This window comes from Kwoniella shandongensis, chromosome 6 (genome assembly GCF_008629635.2).
Source record: "Kwoniella shandongensis chromosome 6, complete sequence".
NCBI lineage: Eukaryota > Fungi > Basidiomycota > Tremellomycetes > Tremellales > Cryptococcaceae > Kwoniella > Kwoniella shandongensis.
Window position 1 is genome coordinate 1,519,750 of NC_089292.1, and position 17,480 is coordinate 1,537,229.

Sequence of the window (17,480 nt, forward strand, 5' to 3'; positions counted from 1 at the left end):
GCATATGCTATGATCACACATCGCGTCACATACACACCGGATGGATGGCCTGGTCCATCACGGTGGCATGGATTGGTTAAATGGGACCCATTCGGCAGAAAGGCACTGGCGATGGACCTGGATCACTGGTCTCGCCGTTCATCCTGAACGACAATCAATACTATGTATGCTATGCATAATCGTGACCATGCCATGCTAGAAATGCAAGTGTAGACTTCTATATTGCTTCATCCATCCCGTCGTTCTTTCCACCTGTCAACCCCTTTCTCTGTTTCTCCAACCAATCTCTGACCTTTTCTACACCTTTTGTATCCCCTTTCTCCCTCAGAGCCTTGATCACCATCTTCCCAAACGGTCTCACGACCTCTCTCCACTCTTTCTCGCCATCCCCATCGAATCTCTGACGGGTGACCAAACTCTTGCTCATTGCCTTGCTGACAATATCGAACAAGGCTCTGATCTCCACATTCCCAAAGGTCTTCTCTGACGTTGTCTTCCTCACAACTCGCACTTGTCCGTTCTTATCTTTATATCTCCTTAACCTTCCTTCATGTTCATCCTCATCTCCATTTCGAGACGAAAGATCGGAGACCGTGGCACATCGTAACCAACATCGGATGATGATATTCGCCGTATTTGCGTCTGGAACAAAACCACGATGTTTCTCCAATTTGCTTATCGTTTCTAACAATTTACGCAATTGTCTCAGAGACGGAGTAGGTGCTGGCCAATCGTTGAGCTTTGTCGTCGCATTCGCGTTCGTGGGGAGATGATTTGCTGTGGGAGTAGACGTAGATGGTCGGGTCAAGAGATGTAGGAGATGTGAATTATAGTATTCTGTCAAAGCTCGTTGTCGACTGGCGTCAGGAGAAGGTCGACAAGGTGGTAGTTGCGGGACGGACCAATGGTTCGGTGGTAATTTGTCGGAATCAGAAGTGCATTTGGAATCAGACCATAATCGTATCTTCCCTTTCGATCCACTCTCGCCGGCTTGTTCTTGCGCTTCGAGAGACACATCCAACCCCCTTCTCAAGCGCTTTGCAAGTTTCCCAGCTCCGGATAACTCGAGATGTTCAGCTACTTTCTGCAATAGTTCTGGGTTGGTCGCGTATTCGGGCGTCGAGAGGATGTGAAAGACTGATAAGCGATAAAGGCGGGAGTCGAGGAGACGAGAAATGAGCGGAGGGAATTGAGTGGGACGAGTCTTCGTGATTGTGGTTGTGACTGCTTGAGGTAGCGTTTGGGTTTGGGTATGTAGGGGTTGATCAACGTTGGTCTTTGTCGTAGCCTCTAGTGTGTCGTCGGGGTTGGACAGATCCGCGGCCGACCGAGCTGTCAATTCAGTCCCTCTTGGGGTCCTCGGCAGTGTTGAATCCAGGCGAGGCGAAATGACGGTCTGATCCATTTTGTCCCCATTTGACACTGACTGGAAGCTGGACTCAACTTCAACTACTCGCTCCTTCCCCTTACCCTTCGCTGTTCCACTCGTTGTCGGGGGCACTGTGACGTTGTATGCCTGCAATATCCTTTGCAAGGCCATTGCCGATGTCTCTGCCTGACTTGATCTACCACTCCCCTCCAAACCAAGATACATTCTTGTCCTCCTCTGAGCTGTAGTCCATCTTCCTTCCTCACCTCCACTTTCGCTTCCTCCTCGCGACGTCGGCATCCTTGTCGGCGGATCATGTCCCAGTACTCGCTGAAAGGGTGTATTGGGCGAATGTTTCTCTGACGACCATGCTACCGTCGTCGCTGATTGATGATTCGGTTTATCTTCCCTCGGTCTGATCTCCGTCTGGACTTGTGATTTTGCTGATTGGGTAAAGGTACTGAACGATGTTGGTCGTGCTCGTGGAGGTGTAGGGAAGATGTTTGGGAGGATGATATTTCGTAAGATGAAAGAATTACGCTGCATCCCATCCCGAGCGGTAGGATTCTCCTCTTCAGTCGTACGCCGAGAGATGTGAGAGGTGTGGTATGTATGTATGTAAGAAGGAGGAGTTTACAGTGCTGGTAATAAAGTCAGACGCCTAATCCCAACTTCATCTTCGAGCATGCTATCCAGCTCTCGAATGAGTGATAATACGCCACATTCAACAAAACTCCGATAATTCCCGTTCATCACCGTACGAAATTTGACCCATCCCCTTCCCCCCTCGCTCACCACCACATTCACCGTTTTCACCATCATTCATCTCATACTTCTCTTCTGATACTACCAACCAACTAGATTAGTCTTGAAATATCCTTCTGATCTCAACAAGGAGCTCAATTGGGAGACTAGTCATACCTCTTCAACAACCGACTTAGATCAACCGAACAAATCAGTCAAAATGGGTGCCACTCGTGCTAACAAGGAGATCTACTTTGAGAAGCTTAAGGCTCTCATTGAGCAGTATCGTGAGTGTTGTTCTGTTGCAGGACACAGGGATGGGGAAAAGGGAAGCGGAAAGAACTGGGATCAGAAGGAGGAATGTGATCGGTGCAAGGATGCGTAGGAAGGAAGGATGGTTGGAGTGTTGCACGAAGACTGGGCCAGACTTAACACCATGTTCCGATGCTAACCCATCTCCCTCCCAGCCTCCATCTTTGTTGTCAACATCGACAACGTCTCCTCTCAACAACTCCACTTGATCCGACAGGCTCTCCGAGGAAAGGGTGTTGTGCTCATGGGAAAGAACACCATGGTTCGACGAGCTCTCCGAGTCATCCTTCCCGACTTCCCCCAGTTCGAGAAGTTGTTGCCCCACGTCAAGGGAAACATCGGTTTCGTCTTCACCTCTGGTGACCTCAAGGACATCCGAGAGATCATCCTCGCCAACAAGGTTGCCGCCCCCGCTCGTGCCGGTGCCATCGCTACCGTTGACGTCTACGTTCCCGGTGGTAACACCGGTATGGAGCCCGGAAAGACCTCTTTCTTCCAGGCTTTGGGTATCCCCACCAAGATCGCCAGAGGTACAATTGAAATCGTCAGCGACGTCAAGGTCGTTACTGCCGGTAACAAGGTCGGACCTTCCGAGGCTACCTTGTTGAACATGCTCAACATCTCTCCCTTCACCTACGGTATGACCGTCGTCCAGGTCTACGACAACGGTGCCGTCTTCCCCTCTTCCATCCTCGACATCGAGGAGAAGACCCTCCTTGACCAGTTCGCCTCTGGTATCAAGACCATTGCCGCCATCTCTCTCGCCACTGGTATCCCCACCATCGCCTCCGTTGCCCACTCTTTGGTCAACTCTTACAAGAACATCCTCGGTGTCTCTCTTGCCACCGACTACGAGTTCGAGGGTTCCGCCAAGGTAAGTTTGATGTTCTGTCATACACAAAATCACGTTGTACTCGTTACACCTTGTCCCCCTTCTTTTTCCGGATGTCAACTTTTTTCTTTCCTTCCACTGGAGATTTCCTAGGCAGACCTGGCTTAACCGCGGGTGCCCGAGACGGAGACAATTCGTATTCACACTCTGAACCGCTTCGCCCAACACCTCTACATCATGTTGTGTATCACGGGAGACAGAGCATCGCGCTGACTGGAGATGTTATTACCACAGATCAAGGAGTACCTTGCCAACCCCGAGGCCTTCGCCGCCGCTGCCGCCCCTGCTGCTTCTACCGAGGCTGCCAGCGGTGGTGACGCCGCTCCCGCCGCCGCCAAGGAGGAGGAGAAGGAGGAGTCCGAGGACGACGACATGGGTTTCGGTCTTTTCGACTAAACGTTGTGTCGAGTTTATTCGCGATCACAATTGGGGAGGAGGAGTTGGTTGGGTTGTATGTGGAGCTGCAGGGGATCTCTTGTCGCACGCATGCATCTCTTCTGACTGAATTGATTGGTGCTTGATACAGAGTGGTTTTCACGTCGTGATTACTGAAGTTGGACATGAACCCTAACTTTTCATAAATAATCTCCCTAGTTCTTGAGGTCTAACCTGTCGCCGTAAACTCCCTCACACGTTATAAGCCTGTCTCCGGTCTGCACGATACATGAACCTTCCCTGATAAGCCGGACCTCCAATCGCGGCGCTACGCAACAAAACGACAATCGTCAAGTCAGCTTCAAGGTGCCCTTCAAGTCACACTGTTTGCAAGATCCTAGGTGCCAGCACTCACGAAAAGAAAGACAAGATTGTGCCGACTAGACCTGTCCATAGCGCCGCCCCATAAGTCGCACGTACGTCGTGCGAATCGTATCGATGTCTTGCGCCTACCCAAAGCACTAGCGCGAATATCTCTGCGAGGAGAGAGAGGAGGAAGGCTAGTAGCTGAGAGTGAGAGACGGGTTAGTGGCAGATCCAACGACGAGTAACAAGTAAGCCGATCTACTGATACTGTACAGTAGTCGTACTGCTCAGACTGGTACTCGTACTGGAACAGCATCAAGGGAGCTGAACGAAAAACAGAAATATGGTGAAGCGCACTGCATTGCGGCACTCTCTTGCCTTTGCCCCCGAGTATAGGAGAGAAATATCCTACTGGCTATTGTAGATTCACTTACAGCTGTTGTACGAAAGTAGACTGGATTCCACATGAATTTGCCTACCTTCAATAAGCTTAATACGAGAGCGAATATAGCGAATAACATGAAAAGAGCGCCTGGACCGTAGTACATTCTTCAGCCCAAGATCAACGTACATGCTTCCCCGCATATTGAAAAAAAAGGTAGGAATGGGGGCTGATGTGAGTGAAAGGGGAAAACTAGGAGAAATTATGGGAGAGGGGCACATACCAAATCCAAAGAGGATCATCGTCTTCGTCAACCATCCTCCGACCTCTCCGTCACCCACATCGTAGCCTACTGATTTCCCAAAGCACGTCCCATCGTCCGCACACCATCCAAACGAGCCGAATCTCGTCGCTGGAGCAAATCCGTCGGCCGGGGTTTGGAGATAATAGATCGATCTGATGAACGGTGTTGAGAATGTGGTCAAGAGTCTGGAAAAATGAAGAAGAAAAAGAGTCAACATTTATTAGCGTACAAATACAGATAGGTACCCAAGACGTCGCTTCTAGGTGAAGTAATGCTAAGAATGTGATTATTTGGACCCGGTTCGCATAAAGGTGATGAAGGTGATGATGGGGTTGATCGAATCAGACTCACAAACAGATGAAAGAGGATAGAGAAAATAGTAGACCTAGGATGATATGTCCTTCGCTACAATCGTGCCACCGGAACATTCTGCCTCCTTGACTAACTTAACTACTTCGTGTTGCTGAACGATAAACTTCTCCCTCTGGTCGTGGTATGTTAAAGCAAACATTGGCTATGTATACAATCGGAAGAGAGAATCAGGTCAATTGCTACGCCATGATCAGGGATTGATGGTTGGTTGATTGATGTTCTACTCTTCTTTTCTTTGGCCCTCAACATACACATACATGTTTCCGATCACATCGAACGAAGCGACCCTCATGGTGACTAACCCTCCCCCCTTCCCATTTTCCTTCAACGGATTCCTGAATTGTCATAGTCGCTATCGGTGGAATGAACGTGCTCATGGCGAAAAGTACCGCAGTCATGCATCTTACAACTCTACGATACCACTATATGTCCGTCTCACCAATCCAGATTCTGCCCTATCAACTTACTTCTTACTACTCGCCGCCTCCTTTCTCTCCTCTTCCAACTCTTTCAGCTCTTCCTCCAACGCCATCGCTTCTCCTGGATCCTCCATATCCTCATTCTGTCTATCCAAAAGCGGCTTGATCAATCTGTTGAAGTATGGATGTTCCTTCGGTGTAGGGTTGGCAGCTTGGACTTGGGCAAAGTACGATTCGTAAACTGATCCGTCCCATTTACCAAGGGGAGAGTTGATGATGTGGTCGCTTAGCGCGAATGAGTCGATGAGGGGGACTAAGAGAGGATACAAGGTCAGTCAGGCATCTGATGGAAGATCATAAGTTGATTACGACAACTCACTGGCTACGCCTCGAACTTCTGCGCACAGCTTGTCCACATAATCTTGCACCTTGTCAATTTGCTGAGCGGTAAAGTATCCGTCTACGATTGTTTCAAAAATCGTCAGCTTATGATCGGGAACACAGCATGCTCACGTCCCCACTCACACTTCAAGAAGTAACCTTGCTGCTCTTCAATCTGCCACAAGCCATATAACCTCGCGACAGTCTTCAACAACTTGGTCTCCTCGTTATCGTCCATCTCCTCCACCGCTTCTCGGAACAGCCTGAAGATATACCCGACGGTATGGACCTTGGCCGCGATGAAGCGCGATTGGGAGCATATCTCCATCGCTTGATCTTTACTCTTTCCGGATTTGAGGTGAGAGACGTATTCCTCAGCGGCCTTCTTGATTACGTTCGCGGCAACACATTGCCATGCTCGTTGAATGTCCGATAAGCTGAGAGACGAATCGGATTTCGCAGTAAGGATTGCTGGGTCGTTGAGATATGCGACACCCGGTGCGAGCTTTTTGCCCTTGATGGCTCCTCCCCATGCGCCGACAAGCGAACGACCAGCTTGTAGACTGAGGATAGTGTTGTCGCCTTCCCACGTGCTGGAGATGACTTGTCAGTTGCGATCCCATACGTGATTCAAAGGTCTCCAGCTCACCATTGTACCGCGAAATCGGCATACATGAGTGGGAAGTTGGAGTAGCTACAGTCTGTTGTCAGCTGGTTTGCAATCACAGAAGCAAACGATGAGCTCACGCGGAGTATCCGTGACCACCACAGGATTGCCTGCACTTGTCAATTGTATCGAGACATGCCCAAGTACAGAACGCTTTGAGACCGGCAGAAGTCGCGTGTGTCTCCTTGAGCTTATCGAGGATGTCGTTGAGGTTCGGCTACACAACTTTGTCAGCTGCTTGATCCGAACGAGAAGAAGGGCAGACATACGTCGTTAGGCTCCATGGTGTCCAAGGCCTGGGTCATCTGCTCGTACATCACTTGCAGTCTCAGACCGGTGAAACCCATAGCGACGGCTTGAGCGACCAGCGGCTATGAGAAGTGTTAGAGTCATGCCAAGCATCTTTATGGCATGAACTTACCATGAGTCGACGTTGATGGATGGGATAGTCAAGTAACTGCGTCTCAATCTCGTTCTTGCCACTGCTGAATTGCCGTCTGACAGCGGCATAACGAACAGCAACAGTCAAAGCCTGCAAACATGGTCAGCTGACTGTACCAACATCGGGATTGTCGCAGCTTACCTTCTTCGCCGAGTTACTTGAGTCGGCCACCATCGATGTTCGGCCTCCGAGCAAAGCACCGTATGTGAGTTGAGCGAGAGGCTATGATTGGTGTCAACGAAGCTGTTCTGGAAGGTAAATTCTCTCAACTCACTGGCTCAGTCACGAGACCATCTCTCGAGACTTGGGTATGCTTCATGAGCATATGTGCTCGGGGTACTCTAACGTAGGTGAACTGGATGTAACCGTTATCGATACCATCCCTACCCATCTTCTTTCCGATATCCCCGATAGTAACACCGGGCAAGAGTTGGAAAGTCCTACGTGCGCGCGTAACATCAGTCACAACGATCCTGCGTTGAGATGCTCGATTGACTAAGGACTCACTTTGTATCCCTCAGCTGGGTCACAAACGTCTTGACACCATACTTCTTTCCATCTACAATCATCTGCGCGAATACCGCAGCATGAGTAGCGGTACTGGCCGCACCTCCGATCCACCATTTCGTAGCACCGAGATGAGGGGTATGAATGACAAACGTGTCGGAATCACGATCAAAGGTGGCGGTAGTCTCGAGACCGGCAACGTTAGATCCGTGCGCAAGTTCGGTCATAGCGAAGCAGCCGATAACTCCGTTCAAGCCGAGAACACCCTTGTCGATCCAGTAGCCTGAGGGGCGAGAACGAGAGTCAGCTGTGCAGGCGGCATACCACGCTGCAGGATAGGTTGATGAGAGGAAAACGTACTCAGTTGATTGGGCGTTGCTCCACTCCTGAGAGCACCCAAGAACAGTCCATACGCCACTCCAAACCTTGTCCAGAACGAGGGATCCGCAATTCCAATGAGCTATGAACGTAAAACACCAAATCAGCAACTGCTTCCCGCGACTTCCCCTTCTACGCCAAATCATGGACGATTCACTCACCTGCATTCTCAACGAGAAAGTCTCCAAAGACTCGGTAGTGACGAAATATACCATCGAAGCAAACTTCTCCATGGTCCTTTCCCTCAACTCATCTTTCGAGAGATCATGAATATCCGAGAGCTTGAATGCGGGGTGACGTGCGATCTACGATCGGCAAAGCGAAAAGAAACAAAAGTCAGCTCAGCTACAGCGAGCGTAGCGAGGGACAGAACTGGATGGAGAAGAGAATCGGTAATTCACCTCTGCCATGAACTTTTCTTTAAGGACCAAGGCTTTTTCAGAGCCGTGCATTGCTATAGACAATTTACGGATGTTGAAAGGTGGGTTCGCTCGTTCCTACGCGTAGCGATAACGGACGAAATATATTAGCGAGTGCTCGGATCGGGTCTAGAGCCCATACTGGGTCTTATCGCTCAGAAGGGAACATGGACATACCATCGCGAGCGTCTCCATCTATTACCAGTTCCACAACACAGATCAGCGATCGATCGATATCAAAGTCGACGTGGCCACTCTACCACGAAAGGTGGGACTAGACTCACGGTAGTTGGTTTAGGTCTTGGGAACGCCATCTTGCCTTTGCGTGATTCTACCTATCTATCTATTCTAATCTTTCCTTATTGATATCCTACTATTGTTTGTTGCTTGCGAAGCGATGTACAGTGTCAGATGAAGATGTAAAAGTAGTAGAGGTAGTAGAAGAAGAAAGGACGATGCGATGTTATGTTGTCTTTTAGAATCAAAGTTTACCGGTAAACGCGCACTGTCCATTACCCGGAATGAGCTATAGAGTAGCTTCACTCTCCGCCGCAAATTGATCCCGCTCATCGTGGTCTGTTCGATTTCACTCCAGCCACACCACCACTATGTCATATATCGATCGAAGGAGCTATATACAACGTGCATAGACAACTGCGGTGAGCAGAGGGTACAAGAAGGACATATGTACATTTTACTTCTCTGTACGCCGCGCCGAGCCGTTACTCGATATACTCTTCATCTTCTTCTCCTTCTGCATCTTCGTCTTCCCCCTCTGCATCCTCATCTTCCCCTTCTGCATCTTCGTCCCATCCCTCGTCATCTTCCACAGCTGTTGGGATTGACGCAACCGCATCTTTCGTTGATTCCTGATTGTCGGTTGTTGTAACAATATCGATCGGACGCTCTATCGTCTCTATCTCTTCTTCTTCTTCTTCTTCCTCTTCGGGCGTAAGGATCATTCGAGATCTGCGATTCCCGTTCGCCTTGATTGGCGAAGATGACGGTGTGGAAGAAGGGATTTGATGAGAGAGCTCGAGCGACTTCTCCCCTCCATTCGTAAGGCCGTGGCCATTGACCACCACACCATTCATTGATGAGCTCAAGCCTTGTGCCCCCCTCATGCTTCTTCTCGCTGGCGATCCATTCATCAAAGCGGTATAAGGCGATCCACTGAGCGATGCCGTCCTGACTCTCTTCACCGGTGATTCCGTCTCCTCACTTCTCCTCTTTCTCAGACTTCTCTGCGCGCTGGCTGAAGAAAGTTCCGCGACCAGAGCGAGAGTCGCCGAGTCTTCACCCGCTGCGATCTTATCCGGATCATCAGTCGCAGGTGTGGCGAGCTCTTGACTTGTTTCTGGAGTAGTACTTTCGATACCTGCAGCTTGTAGCGTCGCCCTCGCCACTAGACTAGGAGGCATCGTCGGATTTCTTGTCACCAAGAACGGATGATACTTCAATCGTTCGGGTCGAAGTTTCAAGTGGCCCTTGGCCGCATGTTTCGCCAAGACAGCTTCGATGTATTGTCGATCGATTACGATTTCGTACCGCGAGGGTAACTTGATTTCCGCTTCAGAATCCTTGTCGGCCGATTCGGCTTTACGTCGATGGACGGACGATCGACCGGTCCCACCGCCTCGGGATCCTCGACCTCGACCTCTCCAACGACCACCACCGCGTGAGGGTGTCTCTCGAGGCGGAGAGTCAAGAACGTTGATCATGTCTTCATCTTGCAACACCGAATAGATATCTTCAAGAGTCAAGGAAGTGGCGAGGGAAATGTCTGCAGGGTAGAAATATCGCTATTAGTGCAGCCCATGCAAGAGCTTTGAGGAGATTGGCGCTCACCATCCATTGTGACATTGACCGGAGCATGCTGAAGGTAGTTGAACACTGATATACGCCAATATCCTTTGTATGTGACGGCTCCCAATCCAGACAAAGGCTTTTCTGGCGATCCAACTCTTCCTTCCTTCTTTGACAACAGGTAGCCTATTGGTATGATCAGCACGGACTCGTGAAGAGGCACTAAGCATATGCAACCCCGTACTTACTGAAATCAATCAAGAGCTGCCCCCAACCTTTCCTTTGACGCACAGGCAACGTCATGATACAACTGACGTTATTATCCATACTCCTCTTCTCTTTCGAAAAGTACCCCACGAATCGCGCGCCAAGGTCGTCCACTTCCGTCATCACGTAGAACAGGAAAGGCTCGACGTCGTAGTAAAGCGTTTTGTGGTCCAGGAACATTTTGGCGAGGAGACAGAGGTTTTGGCAGTATATCTGCGATAGGGACGTACGACGTGTTAGTCAATGTTACTCGCGTTTGTCGAATCTCATTACTTATCTACGCACCTTGTTCTTGCGTCCATCGACCTCGAATACAGACACAGCACCATCTCGATAGATCTCATCTCCTGGAGGATGTCTAACTTTACACTTGAGCTACGAAGGTCCACGTTCATCAGCATTTTGTTGCTGCTTGACTTCATCGTTGCAATCCGCACTCACCCTGTGCCTATTGGCGACGAAGCCACTCTTCATATACTTCAGACAAAATTCGCATAGCCACAATCTTCCATCTGGAACATGTGCATATTCTTCTGGATATGGCGCAGAATACCATGTATCGATATCGTACGGTCCGAACCGGATTGTCTTGATCTTCTCAGGCTTGGACGAGGTGGCGACTGGAGGGGTAGAGGGCGGATGATGGTGATGATGTGTTGGTCCAGGAGTGATTGGGAATGGGTATCCTGGTGATTCAGTGACCGATTGTTGTAAGAGACGATCTCGAAGAGGTCTCGATACTGATCCACCATAGGAGGGAGTCGCTTTGCCAGGTGTTGGTGTTGAAAGGACATTGCCCAAAGGTGAGGGTGCTGGTGACGCAGCCAAGGATATTTGTGGATCCCAAGTAGGTGGAGGTGGTCCTCCCAACTTCGCTTCGGCTGCTTTCCTACTCTTTTCATACGCCTCCTTGTCCGCTTCTGAGACAATTGTCTTGCTCGTGTCCGCATCATCTCCTGTGATGACTCCTCCGTAGGGTATCTTCTCCTCCTCGTTCTCCGATTCCACTTCTTGTCTCCTCGATCCGCTCGGTAGTCGCAGACGAACGATGACTGGCGGTCCATCGTCTTCGGAATCCGCTCGACCTCGTCCCTTTCCTTTAGCACTCTTGGGGATCTTCACTTTCACTCTAGGATCGTCGAAGATACCACTCTCATCGTATGACATAGCAGACATGGGACGTCGTCCAGGTTTTCTGCCACGCCCACTGGGTGTTGATATATCGTGGTTGAGCAGCTCGTTCCCTTTCCCTTTCCCTTTCCGAGAAGAAGGGTTCGCAATGGCAGTAGCGGAATGTGATGTCGATGGAAGGGCGTTGCGAGCGTTGACCGAGATGCATTTGGGACAATGCCATGCGCCTGAACGAGTGTGGATCAGCACGGCTCGGTAGAAAATAAATACAAACACAAAACCTACCTTTCGGTGGTTTGGCCAAAGGACTGTTAAGCGGAATATATCAGCTTGTGTGGTTCCATCCCCGCTTCATAAGCAGAAGGACTCACGGATTCAGGCAATAGCTATGCCATCCTCTGTCACATGTATCGCAAAACATCAATCGTGACTATGATCATACCATGATCATCAGCATTGTATCCCCATTCACGACTTTGTGCCCACTCACATCATCTCCCTTGACATGACACTGTTCGCAGGTCTTACACTCTATACAGTTCCAATCATAGGTCATGACCCTTGCTCTCAATCTTGGCGTTTGCATATTAAGACAAGTCGGATGACCACTTCTTCCACACTTCGAACAACTGACCATCCTCTCTTTCTCTCCAAGCTTATTTCGATCATCTGACCCTGCGCAGAAACTGCAAAGCTCTTCACGTGCGACGATGCGTTGTCGACTACTAGGGTTCCCGTGACCGTTGGGTGTTTGATATGCGTAGCCGTTACCGGTGCTCTTGCCTTTACCCTTTCCGTTCGAGGATGAGGGAAAACCGTTAGGCGAACCTCCCGCTACTGCAGCCGCTGCCAGTTGTGCAACGTATTGTTGGTGTTTCAGTGGATCCTTGAATGGTCTTCCTCTTTTCTTAGGGAACGCTGGACCAGGTGTCAAGGATGAAGCAGAAGGAGAACGGTAATTGCTGTCGTTGTTGAGGTATGATGAATGTCGGGGTAGTTTAGTCGGTAGAGGTGGATATGATCGCGAGGACGAGGACGGAGTCGCGGAGGGCAATCTATGCGGATAGGAAGGGAATTGTGCAGGATCAATCTGTGCGAAAAGGGAGGTACGGCGAGCATAAGCTACTACTACTGGATAAACATGGGAGAACATTACCACTACCACTCACCGCTCCTACAGGAATCAAATCCAATTCATCTTCCTCGTCCACCAGCTCTCCCTCTGCATCTTCCATATCGTCCATCTCCCCTTCTTCGTGCAACAATTCCGGATCTATCGGTATGTCCATAGCAGAAGGGAACACCACTGGCGTCGGGGACATTGCGACGACGGATTGTCTTTTCGGTGTAGCGGTATGACTATTACGCGATGCGCCTGAACGTGGTGGACGCGACGAGGAAGCGCGCGTTCGTGTCGGTGTCCTCATCTTGAGGAAGAGTCGAGCGGCTGCGATCGCGATCCACACTGCATGAAGTGGAGGGTGATCTGCGTGATAGAGAAGATTGATGCATATGATGTCTGTCTACTCGGAGGTTACGGGCGTATTCATCATTCATCATAACAACGCGAGTGAGGAGCATGAGCCGTTGAGTAGGAGGAATGATAAGAAAGACCAATTAGAATGCCACGTCACTCTCCATCCTCGTTGCACTTGCAGATGCCTTTTCTCTAATCATCACCAACACTCAACCTCAATCACTCGTCTTTCCTCGTCCATCTCTCACGACTTCTCTCTCTTCACGCATCAATCGCACCATCAGAAAAGGTCTTCAGCGACCCTTGCATCTCTTTCATATACTCCGCCAATCGATACGCTACTCGCTTCGCCATGTCGGTCCGAAAATCACCCCCTCCTTCAGGTCCTGGACTCGCTCTGGCCAAACGCGCTCGAGTTGACAACGATGATGATGCAGAAGATGGCGGGAACGTGATGACCATGACAGTCGCTAGTTCGGGAGAGGGACAAAGGAAGAATGCGCTTATAAGGAGCGTGAAGAGGACGAGTGGTTTGGAAGCGCCAATTGTGTCGTTGTCAGGAGCTCATGGGGTGAGTCTGCATTCTGGCGCTCTCTCACAACCCCTTATAAGGATTTCGTCCGAGGGATACAATGACAGGCCACGCTCCCGTACTGATATCGACTCACCCCTCTCACCTCACAGGGCGAGATCACGGCGTGCAAATTCGACCCTTCTGGCCAAACACTGGCAGCTTCTTCAGTCGACCGCAGTATCTGTGCGTGGTCTCAGCGTTCTCTGTATTTGTTGTTGCTGACACCCATTTCAGCGCTATGGAAGACATACCCACCGCACGAGAACTATGGTATACTACCCAATGTCCACAAAATGGCGATCCTCGATATTGCCTATTCATTAGATTCGGAAGTCATCTATTCTGTAAGTCATACCTGGAAACGCTGAATGGAAAAGATCGCAATAAGCTAACTTGGTAATCTTGTCGAACGTGACAGGGCGCAGCAGACGGTACACTGATTGCGACGGATCTTCGAACTGGTGAACGAATCTCCCGATACTACGCACACTACGGTCCTCTCAACTCTATCGCCGTGACCATCTCGGGCGGGAGAGAGCTGGTCTTGACAGGTGGAGATGATGGGATTGCACGAGTCTGGGATTTCGCTTTGGATAGTAAAGATCCAGTTGGAGAGTTTGATGATGAGAGGGATTGTCCGGTGACGGCTGTGGAGTGGAGTGCGGACGGTAATCAATGTTTCGTAGGAGGTGTCGATAATGAGGTCAAGGTGGGTTCGCACAAAGCACAACGGAGTTGCGACAAAACTAAGCTGATGTTTTGTGTGTTTTGGCATAGGTGTGGGATTTGAGAACTTCTGAAATTCTCTACACTCTTCGCGGTCATACGGATACCATCGCTTCTCTTTCCCTTTCACCCAACGGACATTTCCTCGCTACCTATTCACTCGATTCCGCACTTATCATCTACGACGTCCGACCGTTCTCTTCTGACCCTATGCGGGTATATCGATCTCTCACCGGCGCACCATCAGGATTCGAGAGCACGCTCATAAGATGCGCTTGGACGAAACATGATAACGGAGCGAGAATAGCTGCGGGAGGTGGGGATAGGACAGTCACCGTCTGGGAGGTGGATAGTGGTAAGGTGTTGTACAAATTGCCAGGACACAAGGGTACAGTCACAGGGGTCGATTTCCACCCAAGGTGAGTGCTTTCCTCCACTGGCAATTGCACTGGCGAATCATACGCTGACCTCGTCTCGCAGAGAACCGATCATCCTTACAGGGTCAAAAGACACAAATTTGCTTCTGGGTGAACTGGACGCCCAAGACTTTTCATGATAGACAAGACAGAGGAACGGGATTTGACCTGAAAAGGGTAGCATGTGTAGTTGGCATGAGACATGCATGTTTGACAATAGCGTTTTGCAAATCTATCGATCATATCCTCTACATTCTCGTAGCTGTTATCTCGTGCGACTTGGATCCCTTCGCAGCTAACAATGTGGTCATCTGGGCGCGTTTCCACTCTAAGCAATGCATACACAGAGATATATTAGTGTGGATCCCAATGCGTCGATCCCATCAACAAGAAACTCTCGTATGGCACTGCTCTATTTTCTAATGAGGGTTGGAACTTCTGTACTGATGCGTATGCTCGGAGGGCGTAGCGGTAGTAGCATTCGCTGTGGGTTTCGGAGTGTCAGCTGAAGGTCGCTCGTTGACTCAATGAGGAGCGCGTTCGGATTGGAAAGCGACGTAAAGACGGGCAAGGTCCGTGGTGGAGGGCAGACAAAGGGTTTACTCACTTGGCCGCAGGACTGATCCAACCTTCTCTCAACTGTCTCCAACTATTATCCGCTATCCTCTCTACTTTCTCTCTATTCATCGGATCTAACAATTTCTCCATCACACCCGGCAAGTTCTCCTCTAGAGGTAAGGGTACTTCGACGATATTTTGGTTTGGGTCATTCTCGTTCGAATTGAGGAGATGGTGGTAATGCTGGATGTATTTGAGTGGGTGGGCGACGATGACGGACCGACATTGCTGGAGGTATCTACGGAGTAGTCGAAGGTTCAGCTCTCAAGTTCCCACTTCTTTAGATGGCAAGAACGAGAAGAGAGAAGTCCAAGTCAGAGCAAAGTACAATACCCTCACTTGACCTCAAGTCGCTCGCTCTCGCTCACTCGCTTAACGAAGGAAAGAGACCCACTTCAACCTCCCGCTATAGGCCCACCCTTCAACATGTGCCAAGAATTGATATTGACAATGTTCAGCCGGTGTTCTCAAATCCCCATTATTCTTCATTTTTTCCTCTTCGTCCTTGTTGACAGCACCCCAATTCAACTCTTTCACATCGGACCAAGGTTGATCTCGACTTGCTCGGAGTAGGTCCTACAGACGCCGTGTCAGCATGGCAAGGCAGTCAGTCGCACTTCCGACAAGGGGAAGCAGGTAAACAAACAAGTCCTTCTCCACGAGAGGAAGCTTGATACTTGCTGAGAGGAAGGTGGGTGGACTCAACTCACCTGTCTCACTTCGACCATTGGGGAACCTCGCCAAAACAACTTTTCCGTCTTATTTTCCCAACTGGAATGGATGACATTCAGCTCATCGTCCAATCTCAATCCGAGATTCTGTTCGTAAGCAAGCGCTTTCGCTCGAACTTCGGTGTACGCTCCGACTCCTGGTTCGGGCCACGAGTAGAATCCAAAGTCTGTACGAGGGAAGCGTACATCAGCAAACAGCGCCACATATCAACACGGGTAAAGAAGAACGGAGCTACGCTTCTTCGTCGTCACTCACCTGGCATCAACCAGATCTCTTCTTGCTCGGCTTCTCGATCCAGTGCAAAATGGGGATATTTCCCATTCCCCGCATCGGAAGTTTGGATCACGAACCTATTGCAGCACACACAAATGTCAGCTTACGGTCCAACGTTGCAGACGTGAAGTTTGTTCAAAACGACGTTCCACTGACTCGATATCGGGGAGTGGTTCGGGACTGGTCATGACTGTTCGGTGGACCTGTGCCATTGCAGCTTGCGTACGAGTGTTGATTCCACCCTTGTACGTCTTCACAAACAGCTAAAGTAGTGTACCGAATGGTCAGTACGATGACATTGATACACTTCAACGGTCAAGTGCAAGTGTCGCACATACCTTGTTATTGAGGATGACCAACCTCGCATTACCATTATCTTTCTCAGCCTCTTCCACCATCTCTTTTGTTATCCCTCCCCTTTTCTTATACAACCTCTGCGCCCGATCTGCTTCGCGATACAAATCCGGGAAACGGTTCGTACATTCGTCCTGAGTCAAATGTCTATTGTCCGATTCTCTCGAATATGTCGGATAACTCTTGACAGCTCCATAGACTGCACCGTCGTCGGGTGTAGGGAGGAGCGGTAGGGAGAATGATGTGGCCGGGTGGAAATGGGCGAGAGTTACCAAGGATATGGCCAGAAGGAGGACTAGGAGGTAGATCTGGGTCGTACGTGTGGGTGTTGGTGGGAGCATCCTTCGTTTCGACCCAGGAGCTAGAGCTGAAGAGCTCTGAAGCTGTCTATCTGTCAAACGTGACCAGAACGAACACGACGCAAAGGGTTATATAGACAGTTGATCGACTGCCTTATTATAACGAACGATAACCACCTGCTCGACTGACGACCAAAAAATGTTTATCTGACTACCTGCAATAACGATAACAAACCGTAACTTTACGAGTTACATCAGGAATGTCTGCATGCTTGGATACCTGCATCATACGGTGTGCTCGGACGGTTTGCCGTGTGCTCCCCCTCCCACGCGTGGTCTTTACGTCTCTGAGAGGATTACAGCAGTATAACGAATGCCGAATGAATGTGTTATACAGCCTCACCGAGGTGAGAGAAAACGAACGAAACAAACTTTGTAACCATCTGCCCTGATGATGATGCTTCTAAGAATATATATT

General features: G+C 49.8%; 6 protein-coding genes across 6 annotated transcripts; 2 read left to right on the forward strand and 4 right to left on the reverse strand.

Annotated features, from left to right (window-relative positions):
- Window positions 1-217: 217 nt before the first annotated feature.
- CI109_103845 (uncharacterized protein) lies at window positions 218-1,915 on the reverse strand (the record flags this gene model as incomplete). The annotated part of the gene is made up of 1 exon (XM_032001654.1): window positions 218-1,915. One exon carries the CDS (start codon window positions 1,913-1,915, stop codon window positions 218-220), a length of 1,698 nt encoding a protein of 565 aa, XP_031863817.1.
- Window positions 1,916-2,333: 418 nt separating this feature from the next.
- Window positions 2,334-3,713, forward strand: CI109_103846 (60S ribosomal protein uL10; the record flags this gene model as incomplete). Its single annotated transcript, XM_032001653.1, has 3 exons — window positions 2,334-2,400; window positions 2,581-3,299; window positions 3,552-3,713. The coding sequence occupies 3 exons, from the start codon at window positions 2,334-2,336 to the stop codon at window positions 3,711-3,713; spliced, it is 948 nt and encodes a 315-aa protein (XP_031863816.1).
- A 1,866-nt stretch (window positions 3,714-5,579) lies between these two features.
- On the reverse strand, window positions 5,580-8,643 carry CI109_103847 (uncharacterized protein; the record flags this gene model as incomplete). Its single annotated transcript, XM_032001652.1, has 15 exons — window positions 5,580-5,848; window positions 5,915-5,995; window positions 6,061-6,509; window positions 6,566-6,610; window positions 6,664-6,800; window positions 6,853-6,954; window positions 7,005-7,115; window positions 7,167-7,247; window positions 7,300-7,465; window positions 7,533-7,815; window positions 7,893-7,992; window positions 8,072-8,215; window positions 8,312-8,407; window positions 8,507-8,524; window positions 8,614-8,643. 15 exons carry the CDS (start codon window positions 8,641-8,643, stop codon window positions 5,580-5,582), a joined length of 2,112 nt encoding a protein of 703 aa, XP_031863815.1.
- A 408-nt stretch (window positions 8,644-9,051) lies between these two features.
- CI109_103848 (uncharacterized protein) lies at window positions 9,052-12,960 on the reverse strand (the record flags this gene model as incomplete). The annotated part of the gene is made up of 9 exons (XM_032001651.1): window positions 9,052-10,112; window positions 10,178-10,321; window positions 10,384-10,615; window positions 10,688-10,777; window positions 10,844-11,760; window positions 11,819-11,841; window positions 11,905-11,963; window positions 12,024-12,623; window positions 12,703-12,960. 9 exons carry the CDS (start codon window positions 12,958-12,960, stop codon window positions 9,052-9,054), a joined length of 3,384 nt encoding a protein of 1,127 aa, XP_031863814.1.
- A 402-nt stretch (window positions 12,961-13,362) lies between these two features.
- On the forward strand, window positions 13,363-14,866 carry CI109_103849 (uncharacterized protein; the record flags this gene model as incomplete). The annotated part of the gene is made up of 6 exons (XM_032001650.1): window positions 13,363-13,581; window positions 13,695-13,767; window positions 13,819-13,928; window positions 14,003-14,293; window positions 14,362-14,729; window positions 14,791-14,866. 6 exons carry the CDS (start codon window positions 13,363-13,365, stop codon window positions 14,864-14,866), a joined length of 1,137 nt encoding a protein of 378 aa, XP_031863813.1.
- Window positions 14,867-15,080: 214 nt separating this feature from the next.
- On the reverse strand, window positions 15,081-17,445 carry CI109_103850 (uncharacterized protein; the record flags this gene model as incomplete). Its single annotated transcript, XM_032001649.2, has 8 exons — window positions 15,081-15,210; window positions 15,334-15,582; window positions 15,739-15,920; window positions 16,055-16,242; window positions 16,332-16,426; window positions 16,506-16,612; window positions 16,688-17,094; window positions 17,406-17,445. 8 exons carry the CDS (start codon window positions 17,443-17,445, stop codon window positions 15,081-15,083), a joined length of 1,398 nt encoding a protein of 465 aa, XP_031863812.2.
- Between the last annotated feature and the right edge of the window lie 35 nt (window positions 17,446-17,480).